The sequence below is a fragment of the Rattus norvegicus genome, chromosome 1 (assembly GCF_021556685.1).
Source record: "Rattus norvegicus strain SHRSP/BbbUtx chromosome 1, alternate assembly SHRSP_T2T, whole genome shotgun sequence".
Classification (NCBI taxonomy): Eukaryota; Metazoa; Chordata; class Mammalia; order Rodentia; family Muridae; genus Rattus; species Rattus norvegicus.
In genome coordinates, this window is record NC_141534.1 from 108,620,531 (window position 1) to 108,633,240 (window position 12,710).

The 12,710-nt window shown below is 42.2% G+C and overlaps 1 protein-coding gene and 2 long non-coding RNA genes across 5 annotated transcripts in view; 2 read left to right on the forward strand and 1 right to left on the reverse strand.

The window, feature by feature from the left end:
* The first annotated feature begins 2,155 nt into the window (after nt 1-2,155).
* On the forward strand, nt 2,156-4,785 carry LOC148007350 (uncharacterized). Its single transcript, XR_015651514.1, has 2 exons — nt 2,156-3,264; nt 3,386-4,785. It is a non-coding gene; the product is annotated as an uncharacterized LOC148007350 (long non-coding RNA).
* The window catches only part of Tsg101 (tumor susceptibility 101), a 29,051-nt gene continuing 20,951 nt past the window's right edge, over nt 4,611-12,710 (reverse strand). For 2 of the 3 annotated variants that reach the window (XM_087655075.1, NM_181628.2), the window contains 3 exon segments: nt 6,877-7,079; nt 5,852-6,091; nt 4,611-4,948 (listed from right to left, as the gene is read on the reverse strand). In XM_087655075.1, coding sequence (XP_087511201.1) covers nt 4,859-4,948; nt 5,852-6,091; nt 6,877-7,079 — 533 coding nt within the window. In that variant the 3' untranslated portion in view covers nt 4,611-4,858. 3 annotated transcript variants of the gene reach the window in all.
* LOC148007351 (uncharacterized) overlaps nt 7,920-12,710 on the forward strand; it is a 42,780-nt gene continuing 37,989 nt past the window's right edge. Inside the window, exons 1-2 of the long non-coding RNA XR_015651505.1 lie at nt 7,920-8,057; nt 8,161-10,013. This is a non-coding gene — a long non-coding RNA (uncharacterized LOC148007351). The remainder of the gene's footprint in view (nt 8,058-8,160; nt 10,014-12,710) is intronic.

The following is a 12,710-nucleotide window of genomic DNA, read 5'->3' on the forward strand; positions in this document are numbered from 1 at the left end:
AGAGCCTGGGCCACAAACCAGGGAGTAGGTAGGAGCTGGACTTAGACCCCCTATACATTTGTAGCAAATGTGCAATTTGGTTTTCATGTGGGTCCCTTAACAAGTGTGTGTGGCACTATTTTAGTCTCTGTTCCCTGCTATTTGATCCCCTTCCCCAGTAGGGGGAAGGACTGAGGTAGGACTGAGCCTCTGACAAACACTGAAAACCCTCTCTACAGCAAAACTGGAGCTGGCTAGATCCACTACAGCAATTCACCAAAACATTCACAAAACACACCTCCCTAAAACAAACACCCCCCCAAAACCAGTCCTGAGCAAGTGACATAGCTCAGTGGGTTAGTAAAGGAGCCTGTTGTTGTTGACAAGCCTGTGGCCTGAGTCCAATCCCTTGGCCTAGCTGTCAAAAGACAATTTCTGCAAGTTGTTCTCTAACCTCTATTCGAATATCACAACACATACACACACACAGAGGACAACTATACTACTACTACTACGAAACCACGGGTCACCCTGATACTAAAGGAAGACGTGACAACACTGTAGGCCAGGGAGCTGGAGAGATGGCTCGGCAGTAAGAGTATTGGATGCTCTTCCAGAGAATTTGAGTTGGATTCTCAGGACCCACATGGCAGCTTACAACTATATATTTCTAGGGGAATCCCATGTTTCCTTCTATCTTCTGCTAACACCAAGCATACATGGTTTAGAGACCCACACATGCAAGTGAAACCCCCCATATGTGTGTACATTACACGTAAGACAATTCCAAACCTGTACACGAGATGGTGGTAGAATGCTTGCCGAGATGCACAAGGCCCTGAATTCAACCCTCAGAGTCTACAGAGAACAGTATCTCTCAAGAGGCTAGACGTAGACACTTTTTACAAAATGCCAGCAAACCCAACCCACAAATGTCCAAAGGGATAACACTAGGACTTCTCCTAGAACTAGTCCTACATCCAAAGATGACTTGCCATAGAATGCTAAAATGAAGGGCAAAAGTCACATATGTCTCTGTTAGCAATACTGATAAAAATCTTTGACGGTGACAGCACATGCATCTGATCCCAGTAGGAGGCAGAAGCAGGCAGATCTCTTGAGTTTGCCAAGTTCTAGGACAGCTAGGGCTACAAAGAGAAACCTTGCCTTGAAAAACAAAACATGGGCTGGAGAGATGGCTCAGAGGTTAAGAGCACTGACTGCTCTTCCAGAGGTCCTGAGTTCAATTCCCAGCAACCACATGGTGGCTCACAACCATCTGTAATGAGATCTGGTGTGTCTGAAGACAGCTACAGTGTACTTGCATACATAAAACAAAATCTTTAAAAAAAAAGAAAAACGGGTTGGGGATTTAGCTCAGTGGTAGAGTGCTTGCCTAGCAACAAGGCCCTGGATTCGGTTCCCAGCTCAAAAAAAAAAAAAAAAAAAAAAAAAAAAAAATCAAAAGATACACAAATGACAACATCTATTAATTACAGGGAAAATAAGATCAGAAGAGAAAACAAACTTAAAAGCTAACAATAACAAAACACTTTACATACTTATGGGATAAGGCAAGGATACCCCATCTCACCTCTCATGTTGTAATTTTGGGGCAAGGTGATCAGGCAAGAAAAAAATGCAACTAGATTAGAAAGGGGGAAACATTATACCCAACATGACTTTGTTCAAGGAGCTTCCTGTCTATTGAAATAGAACTAAGGTTGGGGATTTAGCTCAGTGGTAGAGCGCTTGCCTAGCAAGCACAAGGCCCTGGGTTCGGTCCCCAGCTCCGAAAAAAAAGAAAAAAGGAAAAAAAAAAAAAAAAGAAATAGAACTGATTGGTCTAGTAGAGCGGCAACATTAACACAGTCAACAGCTCCAACCCAACGAGGTGGCTCAGTGGTAAATGTACTTTTTGGAAAAGCCTGATGACTTCAGCTCAATCTCCAGAACAAACATAAGCACACGAGAGAATTGATCTCCACACCCACTGCACAATAAGATTTTAATCTGTTACATTAACTCGTGTGTGTGTGTGTGTGTGTGTGTATGTGTGTGTGTGTGTGTGTGTGTGTGTGAAGGCAATGCATGGGAATCAAGTCCTTAAGACCATATGAGTCTGGGGGAGCAAGCTCAGGTCATTAGGCCTGGTGTAATTTTTTTGTTGCTTTTTGAGACAAGGTTGCTCTATGTAGCCCTTGCTATCCTGGAACTTGATCTGTAGACCAGGCTGGCCTCAAATAAGAGATCTACCTGTCTTCCAAGTGCTGGGATTAAAGGCATGTACCTGGCTGGTGCCAATTTCTTAACTCATTTAGCCATCTCTCTGGCCCTCAACATCCCACTGTACAGAGCACAATTGGAAAATTAAATTAAAAGGACTCTGCTCATGACGGCATGCACTACAAACCCAATGCTGAGAACAGATCCAACTAAAGAAGTGAAAGATTCATACATGGAAGACCAGGATGTTACTGGGGAAAAGATTTAGGAGATATGGAAAGACATCCCAAGACGGAGAACAATACAGAAACACTATACAATGGTCAGTAGATTCAATGCAATCCCTATCAGAATCCCCGCTGTCTTTTCATTTTTATTTTTGTAAAAATCAACAAGTTGATTTTTAAGTTCATATAAAAATACAAAGAATCCAGAGGAGCAGAAATGATCTTGAGAAGCCACAAAGCTGGAGGGCCTGACACCTCAAAACTACAGTGATCACCACATCGCCGAGTGCTGTAAGATAAGCTTCACGACACTATCAGTTAAAGGAAGATGTAGGAACTGAATGTAACAGTAACAACGGAACCATTGCCTATGATTTCGAAATGCAGGCTGTGGGCCAAAGTGACCCGCTGAAAAGCTAGAGTCAGCAGTAGTCCTCAAAACTGGATACTGGAGCCATGGAACCTTGTAAATACAACATGGTTAAATAATTACGTTAAAATACAAACGAACAAGCAAATTCAGATTTCCTGTTTTGGCCTATGCTCAGATTAAAAACTAACAAATGACTCTGGAACACAGTCATTCAAAAAGCCCCAAACTCCAGGCTTAGGCTCATTAGCTGTCTCACTTGACTATTTCTGGGTTTCTTCAGGTAGCTCTACTTGAATGGACCCCAATTAAACATCGATTTTTCTCCTCTAGCCCTATTTACCTGACACCCTCCTTGAAAGCACCTGAGCTTTAGTTCAATAAAACTACCATCCAACTGGGCTGGGTGGTGGTGGTGGTGGTGGTGGTGGTGTGGTGGTGGTGGTGGTGGTGGTGGTGGTGGTGTGGTGGTGGTGGTGGTGGTGGTGGTGTGGTGGTGGTGGTGGTGGTGGTGGTGGTGGTGGTGGTGGTGGTGTGGTGGTGGTGGTGGTGGTGGTGGTGGTGGTGGTGGTGGTGGTGGTAGCAGCAGGAGCCCAGGCCTTTAATCCCAGCACTTGGGAAGCAGAGGCAGATGAATCTGTGAGTTTGAGCCCAGCCTGGTCTACAGAATGAGTTTCAGGACAGTCAAGAGAAACACTGTCCTGAAAAAAAAAAAATTCTTATCACCTGGTCAGTTAAGTTGCAAGAGGGGTGTTTTGGGGTGGATCTCATCCGTTACTCCACGCAACTACTAGAACTCCAGTATAACATCTCTAAAGTCCACCTTGGCCTTGCCAAATGTGTATGCTTCCAGTTCTCAACAGCCGTGGAGTCTCATGGTGCTGCTTCACTCCCCACGAACCTTAGCACAGCCTTAAGACTGCAGACCACAAACACCAGTCTAAAGACATCTTCACTATGACGTATGCTGGCTACACCTGCACTGGTCTTGTGCTACAATGATAAAATAGAAAGATCTGAAATGTTATTGGTAGCCTAAGATTTAATTCTCAAATTCTTTTTCTGTAAAAATTACCAACACCACCAGGAAAACTCTTCCTTCGTTAGAGATGACCCTGCTTGGCACCCATCTGCAGCAGGCACCCCATTAGGCAATATTGAACTCCATAGTTGGGAGATGGAAACTGCCTTCTGCTGCACACAACTCTGATGTGCACCTACTATGGTTGTCACTAGGTCAGAGTTGGCAGTGACAGTGGAATCTGAGGAAAGCTTTGAAGAAACAATTAGAAATCACTTGATAGTTTAACACACCTTTCTCCTCAACAACCAAAATATGTTTGCAAAGAGCACCCTTTAAGTTGTCTGACATGCTCAGTGTTTTGTTTGAAACAGTCTTACTCCATTTCTCCAAGCTTGAAATATATATATACACACATATATGTATATACATATATATATATGTATATATATGTATGTACGTACATGTGAGTGTAGTGGCCACAGAGACCAGAAGACACTACTGATCTCTGAAGCTAGAAATACAGTTGTGAACTGCCTAATGTGAGTGCTGGGAATTGAATTTTTGATTAGAAAAATTGTGAACCATGGTCCAGTTTGGTTCTAGAATGAAATAAATATCTCCTCTCCAATATATAAATTTCTCTGTGTTATACCCTACACTAAATAGAACCGTCTTTATCCTACAGAACACTGAACTGCAACTTAGATGAACATTGTGCCTTGTTTATTAATGAGAATCCAGGGCTCTTTTGTGCATCTTTCCTCAAGTCCAAGAAAGAGAAAAATTATGCAACAAATTTTATTTAGCCCAGTCAGTCCCAGCACAGCACAGAAGCTTACAGAGGGTAGAAAGTGCATTAATAAAAGCCAGTCTTTACCCAAAGGAAACAGAAAATATATTATCAATTCAAAATATTTAACACTCAAATGATAAACTGCAATAACTTATTCTGGGTTCTTCCTACTGATGAGAAAAAGAAAGAGAAGAAAAGAATGCTTTACGAAGAGGCCGGTCTCCAGCTGATAGCACACGTCAGTAGAGGTCACTAAGGCCCGCAGTCTTTCTTGCTTTTTGCATTAGTGCCCTTAGCTGGAACTGTTTACGGGACAGGAGGCGGACGTGCTAGGAAGGAGGAAAATGTTAGTGTTTCAGAACGGCTGATGCAGCCGTGATGTCAGAGAGCACCCAGCAATCCCAAATATACACAGCAGCCTTAGAACCAACTCCACATTAAAAACACTTGCAGACACTCTACTACATGCAGGGTCTGGCTCAGGACGCCATGTTTGGCTTTGCAGTCCTGAGGATCAAATCCAGAGCTCTGTACACATTAGGTCCGTGCCATTCCCTGAGGTGTAGCCCCAGCCCCTACCTATATCTTGAGACACCGAGATGCCAGGAAAACATGCTGCATGCTTAAAATAAGTTACCAAATTGTCCCTTGGCTAAAAGGAAAGGAAGAGAAGGGCTAAGGAGAAATGGTGCGTTAGCGTCACCCCTACCCAATGTCCCAAAAATGGTTTACTACTCCTGCCTCCCTACTCACCCCTGTGTATGCCTGGCCACCGAGCCAGAAGACAGCGGCAGAGAGCCTTCTTTGTGATCTCTACTGGACACTCAGCCACTCACACTGCTTACATTAGAGCTGAGGCATACGGTTTAGCCACTCACCCAAGTGCCCTGCCAGCTTGCTAAAGCATCACCAGAAACAAGGTCAAATATAATGAGTGTCTGGCTACTACTCCGAAAACCATATTCTCTATGAACAACAAGCATAGCTTAGTAAGACTACAGGGCTGGTCGCGATTAGTAAGCCAGAGATAACCTGCATTAAAAGGGGGTAGCCACTTCTTTCTAGAACTATCTGATCTGGGAAAGCTAATCTAAAATTATCCAACTCTAAGACCATTAAAAGACTAAAAAGAAAAAAACAAAAACAAAACCAGGGGTGCGCAATAATCTCAAATTTAGGTGCTGTGACTCTGACCCTGCAGCAGAGTCCAAAGGTGAAGGGAGGACGCCTACCTTCAGGAACACATCCAGGTCTATTACTCCCCGCCTCAAGGCTTCTCCAAGGTAAAAGATAGTGTCTTCAATAGCATTTTCCTCTGCATACAGATTTAGAATCTGTTTATACAATGGGGCTGTGGGAATGATAACTTCATCAATATCATTATTTTCAGATTGATTTTCCATTTTCTCCAGAGCAGAACTTAGTTCTTCATCCTTCTTTTTCAATAGTTCTATGTTTTTATCAACTTCAGCCTGAAAACAGAACAGTGCATGCATAACTTTACACTGATTCGTACATGGCTGTGACACATCTACAGCTCGACCTCAGGCAGCTGACTAATGCTTCCAGTACCTTTTGTGTGAAGGAATAGTGGAAATTCCCCCAAATGAACAGAATTGTGAAAGTGATACATGGTACCGCCAACTGGACCATTAGACATGGTCCAAAATGAAGTTCCTCCCTACAGACAACCGTGAAACAAGAAATTCCCATAGTAGACATTCCTCCCATCTATGTAAGGAATTTGATTCTCAGAGTGACAACACACACTGCAGGTGGCTGCAGGCTCTGCACTACACTGGCAACACATTCTTAAACTGAAATGGTCGGCTACCATGACGCTCACTTTATACATACACAGGAGAAAGCCTCAAGAGCTAGTGCTCGTAACTACTGACCCACCTCTCCAGGCTCCTGGACGGTACTTCTAATGCTGACTTAAATGTCTACACATACAACTCACTCTTATGTAGTTTGAGGTCTGCATGTCTTTGGCATTCACAGAGCTCTGTAATTCCAATTTATCCTGGAAGAAGTGCAGTATTCCCAATAGCACTTTCCAGTGGGAGACCAATGAGGCTGCACTTGAGACCTTAGGTGCTATAGTACTGCCTCTAGCTGATGAGGAGAGATATGCTCACACATCTAAAGACACCTACTGTTCCCTGAGCTTTTACTTCACACATCAAGCTGTGCACAGAACCCTTTCCTTGGCTATCGTTCAACCTACAACATGTGTCTTCCATGCATTACTTACTACTTCCTGATCTAAGCGGGTGACCATCTCTTCCAGTTTCTGGTGGCCTTTTTTTAGATCTTCCTCTGTCCGTTTCAAGGCATTAAGCTCTGCCTGGGCACCATCCATTTCCTCCTTCATCCGCCATCTCAGTTTGTCACTGACTGCTGAGATGAGAGATGCTCGAATAGTGTCCTCGCTGATTGTGCCATCTCTGCTGGGACCTGAAGGAGATAAGGCAAAAACTCTGGACATCAAGGCTCAGGTAGGTGTTTGGCATTCAGAACCCTTGGACTTCCTCCAAGGAAAGTCGATATTTAGCCGATTCTAATCTGTATCCTTTTGTTGTAAGCAGTTGTATGACAGTGTGTAGAGTTGTGTAAACTCTTCTTTCTATAGAATGCTAGAATTGAAGGTGTTTTTGGAACTGCTAAACTTAAGACCACTGAGCACTTGCTATTAAAGCATGACAACCCTAGTTTAATTTCTGGAACCCAAGTGAAAGGCCTGATGGAGTGGCCGTCATCCAACATGCTTATCTTGAGATAAGAGGCAGCAACTGAACTGGATAAAATTTATAGGCCAGCAGCAGAACCAAGAGAGACCCTGTTTCAACAAGTGAAAGTGAGAAAACACAGACACAAGGGGCGTGGGGGGGAGGAGCGGGAGACAGACAGACAAACAGAAAACAGACAGAGAATTCACCATTCAAGATGGGTGGGGGACATTTTTTCAGCTGCTATCAAAGAGATGTATTCTACACGCCCCGTTCAGAGGCTCATTCTAACTTTAATTATTCAGGAGTTGGGAGAAACAGCTCTGTGGTTTATAAGCACCCATAATCTGGAGGCTCACGAAAGCCTGTAACTCCAGTTACATGGGATCTGACACCCTCTTCTGGTCATCACTGGCACCAGCACACATGTGCCAGACATACACACACACACACACACACACACACACACACACACACACAAATAAATAAGCACAATAATAAATATAACACACACACACAAAAAGCATAAGAATGATGATGATGATAGGGCTTAATTTTTTTTTTTTTTCTGGAGCTGGGGACCGAACCCAAGGCCTTGCGCTTGCCAGGCAAGCGCTCTACCACTGAGCCAAATCCCCAACCCGATAGGGCTTAATTTAAGTTCAGCCATCCAGACAGAATAAAGGCCATATAAAAATCTCCAGGGGCTGGGGATTTAGCTCAGTGGTAGAGCGCTTACCTAGGAAGCGCAAGGCCCTGGGTTCGGTCCCCAGCTCCGAAAAAAAGAACCAAAAAAAAAAAATCTCCAGTTACTTATACTGTACTAATTTATAAAGTATTTTTTTAAAAAGGAAGAGGACTGGAGAGGCGACTCAATGGTTAGGACTTACTACTCTTACAGCAGCTCCACGCTCAGTTCCCAGCACACACATGGCAGCTCAGAACTACCTGGACCTCCAGTTCCAGGTGGTTTGCCCTCTGAGCTCCTCTATGCCCTTGGTGCACAGAAACTCACACAAAATCAAAACATACATCACCTAAAAGGTGATGCTTCCTACAAGAGTTTAGAAGACCCAAGAGATCAGAAGACCAGCGAAGATGGTTATCTTATGTGCCCATTCTGACAAAGATACATAAGGAAGATAGTTTATACTTGTTTTTAAAAGACCTCAGTCTATAATAACCTATATGAAATTTTTTATGCTTGTTTGATACAAAATGCCGTTGTTGTCCCAGTAATCAGGTGCCTGGATGATAACGACAGCCCATTCAATTTCATTTCTCTGTGTTATAGAAGTTATCTGAACTACAAAATTTACGGGTCTTTTTATGTGAGCATAAGCACACCAACAAATCTGGTTATTACCTTATCTGGTCTAATGGCTCATGTCTCACTGATGTTAAATTTCAAATTCCTATATTAAAGAATACACATTTAGTTTTAGAATTTATACTGTTCTTATAAACTAGGTCAAGGGCATTCTCCATAAAATCCATATAGAAATATAAAAGACCACAAGAAGCCCAAGGCATTCTGGCAAAAATACAATGCTGGCATCATATATTTCAAGTCATACTATAGCACCATGGGAATAAAATGGGCATGCAGAAGAATGGAACAAAGTGGAGAAACCAGAAATAAACTCAAGCATACTACCATGCGATTTTTATCAAAGAAGAAAGGCATGAAAACCCAACATTTCCATGTAGAAGTCCGAAATTTGGTACTTGTCTGCAAAAAATCCACTAAACAGAATCAAAGACTTGAAGAGTCTAAACTGAAATTTCCAACAGCAAATTTAGGAAACACTTAAAAGAACCAGGAGTACCTAGCGACTTTCTGAATCTGATTTCAATAGCTCAGTTAATACCAAGTGACAAATGGGACCATATCAAATTTAAAAAGTCCTGAAAAGAGAGTAGACAGCTCACAGAACAGAAGGAAGTCTCTGCCAATTCTACTTTACGTAGCATCTATAAAGTCTGTGGAAACTGTAGACGTAGCTCTCACAGTTAATCTAGACTAGGTTAACTGAGGTGAGAAGACCTGACTGTGAGTGACACCACACCACGGGTTAGGGTCCCATGCTGAATAACAAGCTGCTCGGCTGCAATGCAATGTGACTATCTGTCCCTATATTCTTGCTACCCTGATTTCCTTGGCAAGATGGACACTACCCTCAAACTATGGGGAAATGAACCTTACTGAACCTCGTTCAGTTACCAGGACATTAACTAACGTGATCCCGCAGTTGATAAGGATGCTCGCCTGGCTTGTACAAATCCCTGGGTGCATCATGGCCCTCTTATGAACTAGGCATGGTGGTACACATCCTAACCACACTGCACAAGTTTGGTTCCCAACACCCAGGTCAAGTGGCTCTCAGCCACCTCTAAATCCAGCTCCAGGAGTTTCCAAGTCCGCTTCTGGCCTCTACAGGTACGTACATATACATGGTACATACAAAATAAAATAATACATTAACAGTAAAATAAAGCCCTAAAAACAATGATCAGGTAATGGAACATGGAACAAGCCTAGGTCAAAAAAAAATGTGTTATAGAATGTATTTACACACACACACACACACACAAAAGTTATGTCACCTACAGGAAACTGGACAGAACTGCAGCACCATGCTAAGCACCCCCCAAAAACTTTGTAACCATGGGCTTTCCCACCAGAGTCTTCAATTCTCAAAATAACAAATCTGAGACTAAATTATTTATCAATAAATGCCTAGGCCATAAACCCGGGCTTGTTTCCCGACTAGCTCATAACTCAGTCAACCCATTTATTCTATTCTGTGAGTGCCACATGGCTGGTTACCTCTCCTTAGTTTCATGCCGTCCCCTTGGAGATGGTGGTGAATCTTCCCATGCCTGACTATTCCAGAGTTCCTCCCCCCTGCCAGAGTCCCCACCTCTTGTCCCCTCAGTTAATAGCCCTTGGCCTTTCATGACAGTGACGCTTCCATACAGTACAAAGAGATGCTCGACAAACCTTTAATAATATTAATAACTGCTCAAAACCTGTCAGATGTGGTATCCATACCCAAACTTAAATAGAAAATAAGACATAATTTCCTCGTGTTAGAGAGCAGAAAAATCATCAAATAATTAATTAGGCCAGTATCTTTAAATTGCCCTAGTACACAATACTTGAAATAACATCACTGAGCTCTCTATAGCAGTACTGATCACTATTTCCTATAAAAGTAGCCATTTCATATTAGTGAATCCACGATTAACTTATCAGAAAAGATAAACGGTAGCTTTTCTAATTTTTATTTTATTTTTTAAATTTTATGAGTATAGGTGTTTTACCTGCAGAGGCCAGAAGAGGGTGTCAGATTTCCAGGACCTGGAGTTGCAAACAGTTGTGAACCAGCATGTGTGCTGAGAATCAAACCTGGTCCTCTGGAAGAGAGACTAGTGTTCTTAACCACTGATTATCTCTGCCCTGACTTTTCTGAGTTTTAACCCTTAACTCCTGGTCCACAAAACTGGCTCTTAACCTTGTCTCAAAAGTGGAGTGTAACTGAAGACACCCAAGCTGATCTCCAGTCTCCTTCACACATCTATACACATATGAAAACATACACACAGGAACATACATACATACACACATACATGCTAAAAAAAAACCAAGACCAGTAATACTTTTGGACTAGAACTGACAGTAGGTAGAAGCTGTCAGAAACAAAACCAAGGGTAAGGATACTATTTACTGCACAGCAACCATGGAGCCTGAGGTATCACAAACCATCTGCTCAAAAGTAGATTACTTTTTTTGATAGTGACAACATGAAAGGTCGGTTTCTGGCATAGGCACAAACCTTCCAAACAACTGCATACACAGAATCTTCATCTATGGTACTTGGCAGGGTGCTAATGAAGGTTCTTAGATGGGTTCAGGTTCGACAGTGCACCAGCAATGGACTTTAGCTCAAAAACAAACAAACAAAAAAAAAAAACAAAACAAAACAAAAAAAAACAAAAAAACAAAAAACAACAACAAAAAAAACCCAAAAACAACCAACCAAACAAAAAAACCCCCAAAAAACCAAAAACCAAACCAAAAAAACCAAAACCAAAACCAAAACCAAAACCAAACCAAACCAAACCACACCAAACAAACAAACAAAAAAACCTTATGTGATCACCTTATGTGCAAAGTGAGGACGGCTACCAACAACATACCATACCACAGGAGACTCCACTTACTCAGAATCCTTAATTTTTAAAAATAGCCAGTAGTTCAGCAGGAGGCCCAGGCCTCACTAACCCACTGCCTACCAGTGTGCTCTTGTCAGATCCAGTCTTGTGCAGGCAACCACAGAGCAGCTGCTGTGCGGTCATCACTGAAATGGTTGGGTCACAGTGATACATTTTTTAAAAACCACGGTAAGATTAGCTGATGTGGTGACTCTTCAAATCTCAAGTCAAATTTAATTTTAAATATCATTTTCCATAAAAGCTCATTTTGAGGATAAATGGAAATTTTCTAAGCTATAAAATTCTTCAAAACTAATGTTCTGAAATGAATTACAAGACTTTTATAGGCAAAAGACAGCTAATAAATAGGCCCAATAACCTAACAACCTGAGTTCAACCCCTGGACCCAGCGGTAGAAGGAAAGAACAGATTCCTCAAAGTTGTCTTCTGACCACCATACTAGTGCTGAGAATATACGTACACAAACAAATGTAACAAAATATTTAAATATTTATAAATGAGATTACAATATTATAATATTATCTAAGAAATAAGGCAACTAATTGTTCTAATCCCATTTCTCTCTGATGCTGACTAAACCCAAACAGTGGGTTTTAAAAAGTTGTTGTTGTTATCATCATCATCATCATCATCATTATTTTATTTTGGTTTTTCAAGACAGAGCTTCTCTGTGTAATAGTCCTTGATATCCTGGAGCTTGTTTTGTAGAACTCACAGAGATTTGCCTGCCTCTGCCTCCCGAGTGCTGGGATTAAAGATGTACACCAACACCCTTGGCAAACAATGTTACTTCTATTTTATGTGCATGAGTGTTTTGCCTACAGGTGCGTTTCTGTACTTCGTGTGTGCCTGGTACTTGAGGAGGCCAGAAGAGGGCATTAGATTCCCTGCAACTGGAGTTACAAACAGTTGTAACTGTTGTAAACCACTATGTGGGGGCTGGGAATCAAACATGGGACCTCTGGAAAAGCAACCAGTATTCTTTTTTTTTTTTTTGGTTCTTTTTTTCGGAGCTGGGGACCGAACCCAGGGCCTTGCGCTTCCTAGGTAAGCGCTCTACCACTGAGCTAAATCCCCAGCCCGCAACCAGTATTCTTAAACCACTAAGCTATTTCTCTGG